This window comes from Ilyonectria robusta, assembly GCF_021365365.1.
Source record: "Ilyonectria robusta strain PMI_751 chromosome Unknown BGZ61scaffold_22, whole genome shotgun sequence".
NCBI classification, from domain to species: domain Eukaryota; kingdom Fungi; phylum Ascomycota; class Sordariomycetes; order Hypocreales; family Nectriaceae; genus Ilyonectria; species Ilyonectria robusta.
The window spans coordinates 802,106-817,712 of NW_025764456.1; the positions used below are offsets into that span (position 1 = coordinate 802,106).

Genomic DNA, 15,607 nt, shown 5'->3' on the forward strand with positions numbered 1-15,607 from the left:
GGCTTTGGTACAACTCGTGATGGGCCCAGCTGGGCTCGCCATTTTGGCCGTTTCGATCATCCTCTATCTCGGCAAGCTTGCTATATCGCAACGAAGCAAGCGCGCTCTTCCTCTGCCGCCAGGCCCTCCAGGTGAGCCCATCTTGGGACACCTTCGAGTCATTCCAGCCGACAATCCGGAGTTTGCATACATGAAATGGTCAAAGGAATATGCCTCCGACATTCTCTCGTTCAATATTCTGGGCCAGCCAGTTATTGTCCTCAACTCAGTTCGCGCCGCTGTTGATCTGCTTGATAAGCGAGGCGCCAATTATTGCGATCGACCTCGCTTCGTGCTGTTCGAGGTCATGGGATGGGGAAAGACGCTCACCTTTTTGCGATGGGGGCCGGCTTTCCGCATGCATCGCAAGATCCTGCAGAAGAGCTTTCAGAAGAGCAATATCACCCAATACCGGCCGCTCCAAGAGAGAGAGACGGCCATTATGCTCCAAGGCATTGTGGAAAGGCCTGCCGAGTGGGAAACCATTATGCGGCGGTTTGCCACAGCTATTGTTCTAGGAATCGGGTTCGGCATCAAGATCGAGAATGACGCCAATCCGTTTATCCAAATGGCCACTGACGCGAGCTATGCGCTTGGTCATGGTGGTGCGCCAGCGGGAACACCTGTCGACTTTTTCCCTTTCTTAAAGTCACTTCCGACTTGGTTCCACGATAGGTCCTTGAAGTTTGCTCGGGACTGGAAATTTGCCATCTTGAATATTCACGACAAGCCATATGAAGCTGTCATTGCTTCCGACGAGAAGCCTCATTGCCTTATTAATACTCTGCTCGACCAACGCCAAGACCAGATGGAGAAGGGCGTCTCACCCGACCTGTCGGTTGATGACATCAAGGGTGCGGCCGGCGCAGTGTATGCTGCTGGGCAAGACACCACATGGAGCACTCTTGTAGTCTTTGTCCTGAACATGACGTTGCATCCTGATGTTCAGGCCAAGGCACAGGCTATTCTCGACGAAGTCATCGGTCGAGACCGGCTCCCGACCTTTGAAGACCGCCCCAAGCTTCGATACATCGACTACATCGTTCAAGAAACACTACGCTGGTGTCCTGTATCTCCAGTCGGAGTTCCTCATCGCTCATTACAAGATGACGTCTATAACGGTTACTTCATTCCCGCAGGCTCCGTTGTCTACGCCAATGCCCGAGCAATGACCCGGGATGAGCGCGTCTACAGCGATCCCGAAGGCTTCAACCCAGATAGATATATCCCAGTTGAAGAAGGTGGAAAGGGCGAGCCGTTGCCCAATGGTCAGTTTGGATTCGGGCGACGAGTCTGCGTTGGCAAGCATCTGGCAGAGGCTAGCGTCTGGATTGTCATAGCAGCCATGTTGAGCACTATGAAGATTGAAAAGGCAAGGGATGTCCAGGGAAATGAAATCATACCAAAAGTCGAGTTGACGAATGGGCTGACAAGTCACCCGAAACAATTCCCATGCAAAATGGGACCCAGGGATGGAAAAGGCGTGGAGGTTATTATGAAGGCTGAAATTCAGTGAGGAGAATTGCATTGCTACTAGAGAATAAAAAGACTTGGGGGTATCGCAGCGCGATCTATGTGACTAGGTCTGTAGAAATATTGCATGCCATTTTATATTCTTGACGATCCCGGCTCGCAAGCTACATGCCTATTTGAAGCATGTTATCTAGGGAAAGGATTGGCAATTAATGTCCTATTGGGCCCAGCGTAGTTGAGGTCTTTTATTTTGCGGCCACTCTTGGGCCAGGAATTTGGGCTTGCACTGACGGACAGCTTAGTTGAAATGATATAAGGGCAACGTTTCGCATGATGAAACCAATGGATATTGAAGATGCGCCATCCTCAGTTTTAAAATTCCTCCTTCTCTTCACGCTTCCTTCTCCATCGAGGTCCGTAATTCATCACCACATAGAACAATGGCAACATCAAAAGGCAAATGGCACCAAGTAGTACATAAGTCCACCCGTATCCTAGACGACTAGTCATTCGTTCAATGACCGAAACCAAAACAGCAGCAAGGAGGCATCGAACGAGGTTCGTCTGTAAACAAAAATTAGTCTTCTGAGCGGGTGCTCGTGTTCCTGGACCTACACAAGCCGTAGCGGCTGAACTGCGCTTTTGCAGGATATCCACGTTGAGTGTCATTGTTGTGTTAAGGATGGAGATAGAAGTCCACCCCACTAATATGGTCAGCTACGATTTAGTCATAACACGAGGAGTGACTTACAGATTACCTGGAGAACCAGAGGCGCTGCCATATGTGTTTTTGTCTCCACGGCCCAGCCCCAACCTACCAGCGCCATCACAAAGACGACCAAGTGTGTCGGCATGGTCCTTAGGCGTGCACGCTCCTTTGGAAAGTCAGATAGACTTCCATTTTCAGTCATCTGTTTCTTGATTCGAGCGTAGTCCCAGTCGAGGAGCTTTCCAACGAATGTACTCCCTAGGATCATACCCAGACCTGTTGGCAAGTATGACAGGCCCAGAACTGTCTCCGACAACCAAGGGTAGACATCTGCAAAGGCAGATGAGATGGTCGACGTCACAGTGTAATTCACCGCGTAAACAACTCCCGTAAATATCAAGGTGATTACAATATCTGGCAACGCAAAAATCGGAAACGGATTAATGGGACCTTTTTGGCGTGGGCCTTGGATCATATCAGCAGGCCGTTTTCCTTTTGGCCCAACGAGCGGCACCAAGGCTCGATGAATACCGGCCATTGGAACCGCACCATTTCCAGCGATGGCTCGGAGTGTCTCTGGTAGGAACCTAGTAGTGTGAGTGTTTGACGTTGAGCAATGCCAATTAACTTACAACCAGATGAGGAGGAAGCAGACAACTGCCATGATGACGAGAAACCAAAAGATTGACCTCCATCCGAGCTTCTCAGAGAGAACACCTCCAATGGCGGGTCCAATGCATGGAGCGAGCTATAGAACAATTAGATCTATGCAACGGGATCGGGGGCATAAAACGTACCATGGGGCCAAGGTTGAAGAAGCCGACGAATCCTCCCCGCTCCTCGGGAACAGTAATATCACCGCATACGCCCATCCCTGAAAAGTCAGATGGAATGAATCTTAAGTTTTATGGAGTATTCGTACCCAATGCAATAGTGCTTGCACATCCTCCAGCCTGAAGGCACCTCAGTACCAGCAGCAGCCAATACGCACTTGTAGGACACAAAGCTAAACCAATGCAAGATCCTATCAAGATGGTAAGGCATATGAGAAACACCGGCCTGCGACCATATCGATCGGACAAGGGACCCCAAAGCATCGGTGCTGCAGCCTTTATTAGCACGCTTTTCTCACTTGACTAGAAGCCACTTACAAACACCCTGAAAAATAAGATACGTCGTAACAGACTGGTTGAGCGCCTCTATTGATTCCCCAAACTCAACAGCCAAGGTTGGGATTGCTGGGAAGTAAATGTTTGCTGGCAACGGGCTGTACAGGCCGGCTATTGCCACCATGGTGACGATGAACCATTTTTCGTGCTTGGTGTAGATGCTGTAGGGTTCCTCTTCGGGTGATGCCTCTAAAGATGACTCTAAGGATCCCCCCAATGATGACTCCAAGATTGCATCTTGAGGAACGGTGTCACTGCGCGACAGCACCATTCTAGCCGAGGTTGTAATGGTTTTTGGTGTAATCACGAGGTTTCATACATGTCATGCACCAGCACACGCCTTCTGGGAACCGGGACGGACAAACAACAAACAGACCAAAGAAGCTCATGTAAACGAATCAAATGATGCCGGGTACTCCCTCACGAAAGGCCTTCAACAGTGAACAACACATTACAAACAATTTCTCCCTCTCTCCACCTCCTCTGCAAACTCTTCAAGGATCCGACACCGGTGACGATCAATCCCAGAAGTCTCGCGTAACTCCACACAACCGGCTAGCGCATGTATGTCCAACGCACGATAACGCGTGTATTGCCGGTCTCCGGCAACTTATTGCCGATGGCCTCGCACGTCGTTATCAAACACACGGCTCCTTGGCAGCGATAAGCCAGCACCAGCAGCGTGGACAAGGTGTGGATTGTGGGGATGAGAGTGGGCCAGCACGCGCTCCGCTCGAATAGATTGCCGTAGAATTGCAACCGGCCGGGGGGTTAGCTGTTTGGCAGAGATAGTGAGATAGGCTGAGATAGGAGTCCAATGTTGTTTTGGTGAATGGTAATGCGTTGAAATATTGCCTGCGTCCGTCTTTGCATGGACTGTGGAGTTGAGGTGCATTGCATAGCCAGCATTGGATCCTCTGCCTCATCCTCACCACAACTGTCGTCGAGACAAGGACACACGCACCATGTCGTCAGACCCAAACACCATGGAGAAGGGGTTCGTTGCAGGGGAGAGCAAGGCTGAGGCCGCCAGCAGCCTGGACCACGACACGTCGCAGGGCCAGGTCGACGCCGTGAGCGGATGGAAGCGCATGTTCTACAAGGCCGCTTCCTTTGGCCGCGTCGAGCTTCGCGGCATCCAGCCCATCCCCGTCGAGGAGCGGACAGACACGCAGTTTGCGAATGTCTTCACCATCTGGTGGTGCATGAACGCCAACCTGCTTCCGTGAGTAGCCTCGTCTGTTGGATCCGGATATACCAGTTATACTGACAATTGCAGCATCACATTTGGCATGCTCGGCCCTATCTACGGCCTCGGCCTGCGTGACTGCTCGCTGGTCATCATCTTCTTCACCCTCCTCACCACGTTCCTGCCAGCGTACCTCGGAACCATGGGCCCCAAGACGGGAATGCGCCAGATGATCCAAGCCCGCTTCAGCTTCGGCCGCTACCTTATCGCCATCCCCGTCCTCCTCAACCTGGCAACCCTCACCGGCTTCTGCGTCATCATGGCCGTTATTGGCGGCCAGTGTCTGTCTGCCGTTGGCAATGGGCACCTCAGCCCGACAGTCGGAATCGTCATCGTCTCTCTTCTGAGCCTGGGCATTTCCTTCAGCGGCTTCAAGGTCCTCCACATCTACGAGCGCTGGGCCTGGATCCCTGCCATCATCGCCATTCTCATCGCAACCGGAACCGGCGGAAAGCATCTCCACGAGCAGACTCCCCTCCCGCCGGCGACTGCGCCCAGCGTTCTCTCGTTTGGCATGATTGTGGCCAGCTACATGATCCCATGGGCCTGTCTCGCGAGCGACTTCACCACGTATCTCACGCCTACTGCACCAAGCAAGCGCCTGTTTGTCTATGCCTACACCGGACTGGCAGTTCCAACTATCCTGCTCATGATCCTGGGAGCTGCCATTGGCGGAGCTGTCGCAAATGTCCCAGCTTGGAGCGAAGGCTACGATGCAAACCTCGTAGGCGGTGCTCTTGCGGGCATGCTCGAGCCGGCCGGAGGATTCGGAAAGTTTGTCGTCGTCATCCTTTCCTTCAGTCTCCTCGGAAACCTGGCTGCGACGTCGTACTCCATCACTCTCAACTTCCAGCTCCTCATCCCTCAGCTGATCAAGGTCCCCCGCTACGTCTTTGCCGTCCTCATCACCATCATCGTCATCCCCGTGTCAATTCGTGCCGCCACCGACTTCTTTGCCAACCTCGAGAACTTCATCGCCTTGATCGGATACTGGGCCTCTGCGTTCCTCGGAATTGTCGTTGTCGAGCACCTCTGGTTCCGTAAGGGCGACTGTAGCCAATACAGCATGGAGGCCTGGAACGACGCGAAGCAGCTTCCCCTCGGCGTTGCCGCTCTGTCGGCCTGCATCTTGAGCTTTGGCTTGGTGGTTCCTAGCATGTCTCAAGTTTGGTTTACTGGGCCTATTGCGGAGAAAACGGGCGATATTGGCTTCGAGCTGGCCTTTGTTGTGTCGGGGCTGTTGTATGTGCCACTGAGGATGCTAGAGAAGAAGATGAGCGGACGATGAGTTAGCACGAATCTTTTTCGGAATACGTGATTGCGGATTGGGGGCTATTTAATGACCGGGTATAGTTAGTAGTCTTCTATTTCTAGAACAGAATACCACAATTGAACTGAGATTGTCTAGACCTTCATGGTGCTAGACTTTTTATATTATAATTCTCCCCGAGTTCATGTGCCTCTACTTTGAACCAGGTATAATTGTGGTAATATTTCGCATTTATTACGTTAAGAACAGCTCTTGTCGTTGAATATCATTGCTTTCTCTTTACTATTGCCATAACCAACCCTTCTTAAAGTTCTCCAACGCCCCCGCCTCAGAGACAACATCGGCATACTTGGCATTCAAGTCGAACAAATTGGCGTTGTGGATCTCATCACTCCTATCACCACATGCTGTTCCAACGACCTAATCGTATTTAGTTGCTGGTATTATAGCAGCATCTGCGGATAGGACTTACCATTGGGCGAAACCCATTCTGCAAAGCGTCCAGAGTCGTGGCTCTTACGCACCCACTTGTGCTCACTCCGCAAATCACAACCGTGTCGACTCCCTTGATGGTGAGTTCGGTTTGAAGAGTTGTGCCGAAAAAGCCGCTCGGATACTTCTTCTTGATGACCGGCTCACCCTCCAGCGGCACGAGGCCGTCTGCCCACTCATTGAGGCCACGGGTATCGTCCTTGTGCCACACACTCAACGTCTTCGCCTTGAGCCAGAACAAGCCTGCATCCGCCATGTTGGGCTCTGTGAATTCAACCGCAGTCCAGTAGACCGGGATACCGTTTTCTCTCGCCGATGCCAGCAGCTTCTTCATCACTTCAGGCGACTCTGCCGATGGCTTGTGAGCAGTGACATCGAGAGGCGAGCCGGGGGTCCAATATGCTTTGCAGACGTCGATGAGGAGCAGGGCCGGGCGTTTACCCCAGCCCATGACTGTGCCGTAGCCAGAGGCGGCGTAGGAATCAGAGTCGGGATGTGCGATGGATGCCATGGTGAAAGGTGGGGTCTGATTAATGCCGGTTCGTGTGAGATGGCGTTTAGCTTGGAGAAGAAGCTCAATTTCAGGTATTTTCCTGTTGCAGCTATCCGTCTATTTCCACCTTTCTCATATGGGAGACAACAGCCGGAGAGTGTAAGCTCACGATATGTTGATTCCCTACGTGACATAAATGAACTATCCGCCGGCCGGCAAGATTGCTCAAACTGCCGGTTATCAGCGGAGTGGGTCAATGTCTCGCAGTGATGAGCGAGATTCCGGCAATGCAACATGCTTGTGGGTAGCGAGTGGGGTCAGATAAGACAGCTCACACTTTACAGACTCGATGGACATGATGGCAACGAGAATATCGTGAGTCGGTTGAAGGAGCAGACTGGAGCAACTTAATCTCCATCTTGTTAGCCAAGTTTAGAGGACATTACATACACCGGCAAGTCCAATCCCACAATCCCCCAACGCAATGGCAGAAGACGACAGAAAGGTCTGGCAGCCACTTCACGCGGCTGTCCGAGCCAAACTCGACCCTGAATACGTTGCATTCCACGACCAGTACATGCAGTATGTCCAGCCAGATGATTTGAAAATATGGGACGGCTCAGCAAGGACCAAGCCATCGCTTCCACCAGGCGGCATCCCATCGGTTCCAGTCGGCAGCACGAGGGAATTCCAGGTTGGAGCGTTTCAATTGAGGGCATACACTCCAACTGGGGAATGCGACGCACGCGGATGGCCGGTTCTCATCTGGTATCATGGTGGCGGCTGGGCTATTGGCGGATTAGATGACAACAAGGACTTCTGCACTTTTCTTTGTCAAGGTGTGTTCCCTCTCTTATGACGATCCTATCGGCTAGCTGAGATAAAGCAGAGTCCAAGTGTATCGTCGTCACCGTCGACTACCGTCTTGCACCAGAACATCCATTCCCTGCAGCTGTTAATGACTCCGTCGACGCATTGAGATGGGTTTGTTCAAGCCCACCCGAGCTGGGCCCGATAGATGCTTCCAGAATTGCGGTAGGCGGGACCTCAGCAGGAGCCAATCTCGCCATCGTCGCAGCGCTCTCGGCCGTTGACTCCTCCGTCAAGCTGCCGTTGACAACACCGTTGCTCCCCAACGTCATTCCCCATCCTCTAGTTTCACTCCTGCTGGTTGTTCCCGTTGTTGACAACACTGCAACAGCTGAGGGCGTGTGGAAGCGAAATGCAGAGACGGCTCCGTGGTTGACGCCGGCAAGGATGGAATGGTACCGCAAGCTCTACTTTGTTAATAGCGAGGACCGAAGCGGTTGGGATGCCAGTCCAAATTACGCACCGGAATCACTACTGAAGCGTTTACCAACGACATGGATGGCAGTATCCGACCAGGACATTTTAGCACCAGAGGCTGAGGCCTTTGGGGAACTGTTAAAGGGCCTTGGAGTCAAGGTGGACGTGGTCAATATCAAGGGGGGCACTCACTCTATCCTCACGCTCAGTGGCAAGATAGCCAAGGGCAAGAAGATGATGGAAGATGCGGCAAACCATATCAAAAAAGTCTTTGAATCGTAATCATCTAGTCTTTATATCACCTACTATCGCCCAGGGTAGTCAATCAAACCCAGCCAGGCAATGTACCACTAACTCCCAAGACCCCATCCACCCAGAAGATCGTATTGAAAACCTCCTTGCAGAAATGCATCAAGCTCGGCGTCAAACAGCTCATTGGACAAAGTGCCAACTTGTACACTTCCCAATCGCGACAAGTATGTGTTGTCAATGGGAAAGACGTTCATCAACTCCCCTAGCATCCCCTCAGATAAAGTCAGGCTCGGCTCCCTCAACTCAGAAGATGGTTGGGTGTCCGTTTGCTGGCTATTAATTGAAGATGGCGGCGCATTTGAATCCTCAAGCGTTCCGTGCAGGCTCTCCGGCCGCTGAGAGGGAGTCTCTGCACCTTGACCCTGTCCATCCGCAGGGCTTACTCCAAGCGGAGTAGCAATCTGTTGCAAGCCTTTCTGCCACTTTGAACTCGTTGGCCATGCGGCATGGAGCTCACCCAAAACCTCAAGGGACCGTTGGGCCATCATCTTTGCATTGTCTGCGAGCGAAGGGCACAGAGTGGGATATCGCCAGAGATATGACGCCAATGAGCCACTGATATAGACACAGAAAACTAGAATCTGTGGGAACCCTTCATCCGGGGCTCGCATCGTGAAGAAGGCATCGATTTGTTCATACAGCTTCCAAACGTTGACAAACAACTCATGTGCGGTTTTCTCCCAGAATCCAGCTGGGATTGAGCCAGAGAAAGTCGGTTCTGATGGTTGATGTGAGTCACTCCCGTCTCCAATAATTGGTGGTGGCATATCTGACGGTTGATCAGGTGGCCTTTGCGCAAGGGCAGAGAGCATATTTTCCAAATAAATTCGGCGTGTCACAATATTGCTCAGCCTCAGTACCATTGTGACGGAAAGGTAAGCAAGGTGAAGCGACTCGGACTTCCAGCCTCTGAGGTTCCAAACAGAAAACGCGTGCCGAGGCGGGATGCTTTGTTCCCAGTTGTCCAGCTCCGCGATAGTATTCTGATGTTCGCTATCCTTGTCCCACGGAGGCACCTTGTTGATACTGTAGCCACTCCGTCCAGCTCGCCGGGCAACTGTCCCCCAAAGACCATGAGCTTGGATCAAGGCAGCAAACAGGCATCTATTGGGGGAGTGAACCAGCAGAGGATTGGCGAGGCCGGGAGGCGTGCCTGCGAGTGCGGCGCGTTCTGATGGTATGATCCCAAACGCAAAATCTGCCTCACTGCAAGGTAGCAAAGTAGTGATGTCTTCTAATGGAAAGGGGGCCGGCGTTTTGTATCCCGAGTGCAAGTTTTCCTGGCTTTGAATCATCCAAAATACGCGTCGAGCACTCTCGGACCTGACAACTTGTTCAGTCGGACAGTTCTCATCCAGCACGTAAGATTCCTCGCAGTGTAGCTTCAAAAGCGCAGCCATCCGCACAGCAACGCCCATATCCATACCGGACCTATCTTTATCGCCGTTTCCCCATTGGCATATCGCGAGTAAGAAGAAGGCCTGGATACGCTCAAGAGAAGGCTGGTACATTTCCGCCGGCACCATGGCCCTTGATAGATCTAGGAAATAGTCTGTTGCATTCCTGGGGCTTCCATAGCGCTGTGCTAATGAGGGTGTAAACCGCGCCGAGATGGATAGCATACAAGTCAACAGGAACGTGCTGACGGATGATGGGTTGCGAATGAGCCCCTCGAGAAACACAGCCTTGGGAATGAAGCCAAGCTGAAAGTAGGATGTGACGAATATGCGGCAGCCTTCAATGACCTCATCACGAGGTGGAAGAACTTGCTCGGGGTCGAAGCTAGGCGCTGGTATGAAGAACCGGTGTACCTTGGGGCTGCCCTCCGAGGATAGTTGCATGGAGCTCCCACTTGGAGGACTCGTAGGAGGATGACCCAATACCGGAATTGGCCCCGAAGACTCGGAGCGGTCACCGTCGCCTCCGGTTCGGCCGGCATCCGAAGAGAGGATCCGCCGGCGCCGGAACTGACGGTCGAGGTCCTTCTCGCCCCGGCGTGGAAAGTAGCATTCCGAAGCCGCTGCGGAGCCGGCAAGCTTGCAAGCATCGCACGGAGGATCAATCGACTGATGGAGGCATTTGGACCGTAACCGGCGGCAGCGCCGGCAGGCGACTGGGTTGCGGCGCTTTACGGCAATTGCCTGGTCTGCGAGTGCGCGACTGCGAGGTTCATCCACGGCAAGATTGGCCGTCCCCTGCGAGCTGGGGGGACTCATAACGGGACAATTGGACGATAGCTGTATTTGTCACGTTCAAATACAGGCAGAGAAGACGCCTTTACGGCTCATTGATATCGTCACTTCTTGGTGATGCCTTGATAAGCTGGATATCAAAACGGGCAATTCCCGGCAAGCTTCCGGCAAATGTGATAATTAATTGTGCGGCACGCCTTGCAGCTGCATAAAGTTGTACAGCGCTGAGTCATCGATATCCTCTGGCCCATGACTTACCCTGGACAATCAGTTTGTCTCGGAAAAGCGCTGTCTTACACAATTACAGAGTGAGTTGGAGTTTTATCCTTTGAAAGCTGATTGGGAAGCTTTATTGGACGACGAAACATTCCGGTAGGTTATAACCAAGGTGCCCTATGGTAGGATATACTTCCCTTCCGGCTCACGAAATATCTATGTATTCGGAGTCCTGGGGATAACAAAAGCCTGCACCAACTCTGAACATGCCAAGCAAGGCTGCAGAAAGCCACCAATCCTGTCCAGATATTCAAGCCCTTTTTCATGTATTAATGCCTTAGGCATTATAAACCTGCAACAGCCACCGTGGAGAAGAACAGTCAGCCTCATTCCCGCGTCACTCCTACACCCACGCATATTCGTTGCTTGACCCAGCCTTCATACCCGTTGCGAGCTCTCTTGTATCAGGAAAATGGTGCCCAATTTGCTAGACTAGTTCATTCCGGAGACCTCAACCCGTGCGAGCACGATCGATTAACGTGGACAACTCCACCGAGACTACGACCTTCCCTACCCGACCGACTTCGCTAGCAAGATCCCTTGGTTCGGGCCGCTGAAATCCATCGAAAGGAATATTTGTTTCTTCTTGACTGGCCAGATTGCACTATTGCTTGCTAGTTCAGTCAACATTTTATCGATAGGACGGGATATGATACGTGAGTTCGTCTCCACTCGCTCATGTGGTTGTCGACGATTCTAAACGTCTTTATTTAGGTCTGCAATGGCGACACCTCATGGACTCCCACTCCGACCGGCCACGCGTCGCTGCTTTGAGATCGCCGCCATTTGCGCCCTCCCCCTCGAAGCCGACGCCGTCGACGCCCTCTTCGACGTTCACTGGGATGACCACGACGATAACAGTCCACCCTTTGGCAAGGCTACGGGTGATCCCAATGCATACTCTACCGGAGCGATCGGCCACCATAATGTTGTGCTTGCTCATATGCCGGGGATGGGAAAAGCCAACGCTGCAGCAGTAGCCGCAAACTGCCGGGCGAGTTTCCCAAACATCAAGCTTGCTCTTGTAGTAGGCGTTTGTGGTGTCGTTCCCTTCGGCCGTGATGATGAGGAGATTGTGCTAGGCGACGTCATCATTAGTGACGGTGTGATCCAATACGACCTTGGACGGCGACTTCCAGGCCATTTTGTGCGGAAGAACACGCTTCAAGACACCCTAGGAAGGCCAAATCTCGAGATACGTGGGTTGCTCGCGAAACTGAAAGGAATTCGGTATCGGAGGTTACTGGTTAGCAAGATGACCAGTTACTTAGATACCCTTCGAAAAGAACCACTCCTCCGATCCGAATATCCAGGTTCAGTTAATGACAAGCTTTTCGAAGCAACCTATCGCCACATAGAGGATCAGCAATCGTGTGAACAGCTTGGATGCGACGGCAAACTAGTTCCACGACATCGTCTCAACACCACCCAGGAAAGCCCTCAACCTGCTGTTCATTTTGGCCTCATTGCATCTGGAGATTCCGTGATGAAATCTGGTGAAGATCGCGACGCGATCGCAAAAGCTGAAGGGGTCATCGCTTTCGAAATGGAGGGGACAGGCGTTTGGGATAGCTTTCCATGTGTGGTGATCAAGGGTGCGTGCGACTACTCCGATAGCCATAAAAGCAAAGTATGGCAGAGGTACGCTGCCGCTACGGCTGCAGCGTGCATGAAGGCTTTCTTAAGCCATTGGGTACCATCCTTCCCTCTAGGTGCAGAGGAAAGAGAATCCAGTAACATGAAGCGTCAGTATAAGAAAAGATAATCCGTGAACAGCTGTGTAGCTAATATGACAAAAGGCCACCCTGTCCACTATATTCCATTTCCTGAAAATATGGACTTTGTGGGACGTACAACGGTTCTAGACACCTTGAAAGACATGCTCTTTGCGCAAACCAGCACCCGGCGAGTAGCGCTCGTCGGTTTGGGTGGCATGGGTAAGACCCAGGTAGCTCTACACCTGGCGCATTGGGTGAAGCATAATCATCCAGACCATTCCGTCTTTTGGATGCCGGCCTTCAGTATGGCCAGTTTTGAGCAGGCGTGCACCGAACTTGTCAAGAAGCTCAACATCCAGTGTACTGAAGAGAAGGAAGATGCAAAGGAGTTGGTACGACAGCATCTCAGCTCGCAGGATTTGGGCAGCTGGTTGCTCATCGTTGACAATGCAGACGACATAGAAATCCTCGATGGGTTAGAGCAGAGACCCAGTGGAATTCTCGACTTTCTTCCGCAGAGCAATTATGGACGAATTCTATTCACAACGCGATCTCAGGAGGTGGCCGTTGTGGCCGCAAAAACCAAGGTTGTAAGACTCTCGGAAATGAGTTGGCAAGAGGCAACAAGTTTCCTGGAGAAATCTCTGTTGCAACAAGATCCGCTACAAAATAACGGCTTAGTGGCAGAGCTTCTCGAAAAGCTCACCTACCTGCCTTTGGCCATTGCACAGGCGGCGGCCTACATGAACATGAACCAAGCATCCGTCGAAGAGTATATGCGATTGCTACGGCTCACGGATCAAGATATGATTCAGTTGTTGAGACGCCGCTTTCGAGACGGAACCCACTATCACAGCTCCCAAGGTGCTGTAGCAACTACGTGGACCATGTCCTTCGACCAGATCCGCAGGACGGATTCCCTTGCGGCTAATTTGCTCTCATTCGTGGCATTTATTGAGCCAAAGGCAATTCCTCGGTCTCTTCTCCCAAGGTCGGGGACTGAGCAGCAGATGACACAAGCTCTTGGCACGCTGCTTGGATACGGCTTTTTGAGTCGGCGAGGAGACGACCAACTGTTCGATATGCATAGTCTCGTCCATCTGGCGACGCGGATACAGAGTGAAGATCAAGAGACTGCTGACAAAATCCAAAGGGATGTGCTAGCACATCTTACAGAAGTTTTCCCAACTGATCAATGGGAGAATCGTGAGTCGTGGCAACAATATTTACCGCACGCACTCAGAGCTATTGGAATAAGGAAAGGGGTTGATAACGGTGTTTGTGAGTTGGAATTCTGGGTAGGTCGATGTTTACTTGTGGACGGACGTACTCAAGAGGCGATTAACCTGCTAGAGCATGTGGTTGGGATACAAAAAAGGACACTGGTGGAGACCGACCTTTCTCGACTGAGCTCACAACACTCCCTTGCACGAGCATATCGGGCCGATAGACGGGTGAAGGATGCAGTTTCGCTGCAAGGATATGTGGTCAAGATATACAAGGAGACACTACCGGAGGATCATTCAGACCGACTGACATCACAACATACCCTTGCTGGGGCATATCAAGCTGATGGACAGATAAAGGCGGCCGTTGAGTTAATGGAGTATGTCGTTGGGATACGCAAGAAGGTATTAGTAGAGGACCACCCAGATCGGTTGGCATCACAGCATGCCCTTGCACTCACATATCGGGCTCATCGACAGGTAAAGGAGGCAATTGAGCTGCTGGAACATGTGGTTAAGATATATACGAAGACGCTAGTGGAGGACCACCCTTTTCGACTGACATCACAACACGAACTCGCAGGAGCATACCAAGCCAATGGACAGATGAAGGAAGCAGTCGAGCTACTGGAGCACGTGGTTAGAATGCGCGAGAAGGTATTGGCGGAAGATCACTTTTCCCGACTGGCATCACGGCAAGAGCTCGCAGGAGCCTACCAGGCCAGTGGACAAGTGAAGGAAGCAATTGAGCTGCTCCAGCACGTGGTTAGGATACGTAAGAAGGTATTAGTGGAGGACCACCATTCTCTATTGGTATCACAACAAAAACTCGCAGGAGCATACCAATCGGATGGACAGGTGACGAAAGCAATCGAGCTGTTAGAGCATGTGGTTAGGATACGCGAAAGCGTATTAGCGGAAGACCACTCTGCTCGATTGACATCACAGGAAGAACTCGCAGCAGCATATCAAGCCAATGGACAAGTGAAGGAAGCGGCCGAGCTCTTGGGGTATGTGAACATGATACAACAGGGAGCATCGACCCAAGAACCCTGGGTAACCGCTCTCGATGCATACCTCATGCAACCTGATGAACAACCTGACCGCTGGGCGGGGGCGTATGGAAGTGGAAGTGATTGTTAAACTTCGGAAATCACTGGGTCCAGATATTGACTATATAGAGGGCGCATAACTATATGCATTGTTTTCATGGGAGTTTAACATCATACAGTATTTGCTGAGGCAATTGACATGCCGGTGACGCGTTTTGAGACTGTTTGGCATTCGACGCTGAATAGGCGACATTCTTTAGCCGCTACAATACGAGCAGGTTGGTCTTGAGTGTGTAAGAAATACTTTTACAATTCTGGACTATGATAATTGACTATGCGGTAGCCTGGTGACAACACAATGGGTAGACCGCATTGAGTCATTACACATACTGTCATCAGCATAGGACAATCGGCCCGACTCGTAAAAACATTGTCTCAATACAGCTATTGTGGCAACTGGACCTTTTATCCTTTGAAGTCCGATTCGTGAGCTTGAGTCGACTCATATTCTGGCAGAATATGAACAAATAATCTCACGTGCTGCAATATGACCAACTCGAAGTGTCTTGCCTCGTTGAATCTTCTGATACAAGTAGATCGGTTCAAAGTCAGGTGGAACAAAAATGGATAGCTCTGGACTACAGTAATTG

At 51.6% G+C, this 15,607-nt stretch overlaps 5 protein-coding genes across 5 annotated transcripts; 3 read left to right on the top strand and 2 right to left on the bottom strand.

Moving 5' to 3' along the window:
- Nucleotides 1-19: 19 nt before the first annotated feature.
- Nucleotides 20-1,555, top strand: BGZ61DRAFT_428310 (cytochrome P450; the record flags this gene model as incomplete). The annotated part of the gene is made up of 1 exon (XM_046243744.1): nt 20-1,555. The coding sequence occupies one exon, from the start codon at nt 20-22 to the stop codon at nt 1,553-1,555; it is 1,536 nt and encodes a 511-aa protein (XP_046099416.1).
- Nucleotides 1,556-1,719: 164 nt separating this feature from the next.
- BGZ61DRAFT_459308 (major facilitator superfamily domain-containing protein) lies at nt 1,720-3,852 on the bottom strand. Its single transcript, XM_046246887.1, has 7 exons — nt 3,373-3,852; nt 3,144-3,323; nt 3,019-3,095; nt 2,854-2,969; nt 2,264-2,808; nt 2,128-2,216; nt 1,720-2,076 (listed from the first exon to the last, which is right to left on the bottom strand). Exons 1-7 carry the CDS (start codon nt 3,659-3,661, stop codon nt 1,885-1,887), a joined length of 1,488 nt encoding a protein of 495 aa, XP_046099417.1. The 5' UTR covers nt 3,662-3,852; the 3' UTR covers nt 1,720-1,884.
- Nucleotides 3,853-4,481: 629 nt separating this feature from the next.
- On the top strand, nt 4,482-5,927 carry BGZ61DRAFT_497575 (permease for cytosine/purines, uracil, thiamine, allantoin-domain-containing protein; the record flags this gene model as incomplete). The annotated part of the gene is made up of 2 exons (XM_046251178.1): nt 4,482-4,615; nt 4,670-5,927. 2 exons carry the CDS (start codon nt 4,482-4,484, stop codon nt 5,925-5,927), a joined length of 1,392 nt encoding a protein of 463 aa, XP_046099418.1.
- A 201-nt stretch (nt 5,928-6,128) lies between these two features.
- Nucleotides 6,129-12,105, bottom strand: BGZ61DRAFT_508964 (uncharacterized protein; the record flags this gene model as incomplete). Its single annotated transcript, XM_046251983.1, has 5 exons — nt 6,129-6,329; nt 6,382-6,962; nt 8,537-9,184; nt 9,233-10,619; nt 12,082-12,105. The coding sequence occupies 5 exons, from the start codon at nt 12,103-12,105 to the stop codon at nt 6,192-6,194; spliced, it is 2,778 nt and encodes a 925-aa protein (XP_046099419.1). The 3' UTR covers nt 6,129-6,191.
- An 879-nt stretch (nt 12,106-12,984) lies between these two features.
- Nucleotides 12,985-15,048, top strand: BGZ61DRAFT_556363 (uncharacterized protein; the record flags this gene model as incomplete). The annotated part of the gene is made up of 1 exon (XM_046255655.1): nt 12,985-15,048. The coding sequence occupies one exon, from the start codon at nt 12,985-12,987 to the stop codon at nt 15,046-15,048; it is 2,064 nt and encodes a 687-aa protein (XP_046099420.1).
- Nucleotides 15,049-15,607: the final 559 nt, after the last annotated feature.

Coding starts and splice junctions, on each gene's coding strand:
- BGZ61DRAFT_459308 (XM_046246887.1), bottom strand. CDS start 3,661: ATGGTGCTGTCGCGCAGTGACACCGTTCCTCAAGATGCAATCTTGGAG. Junction 3,324..3,372: donor TCTTATTTTTCAGGGTGTTT/GTAAGTGGCTTC, acceptor TAAAGGCTGCAG/CACCGATGCTTTGGGGTCCC. Junction 2,809..2,853: donor TGCTTCCTCCTCATCTGGTT/GTAAGTTAATTG, acceptor TCACACTACTAG/GTTCCTACCAGAGACACTCC.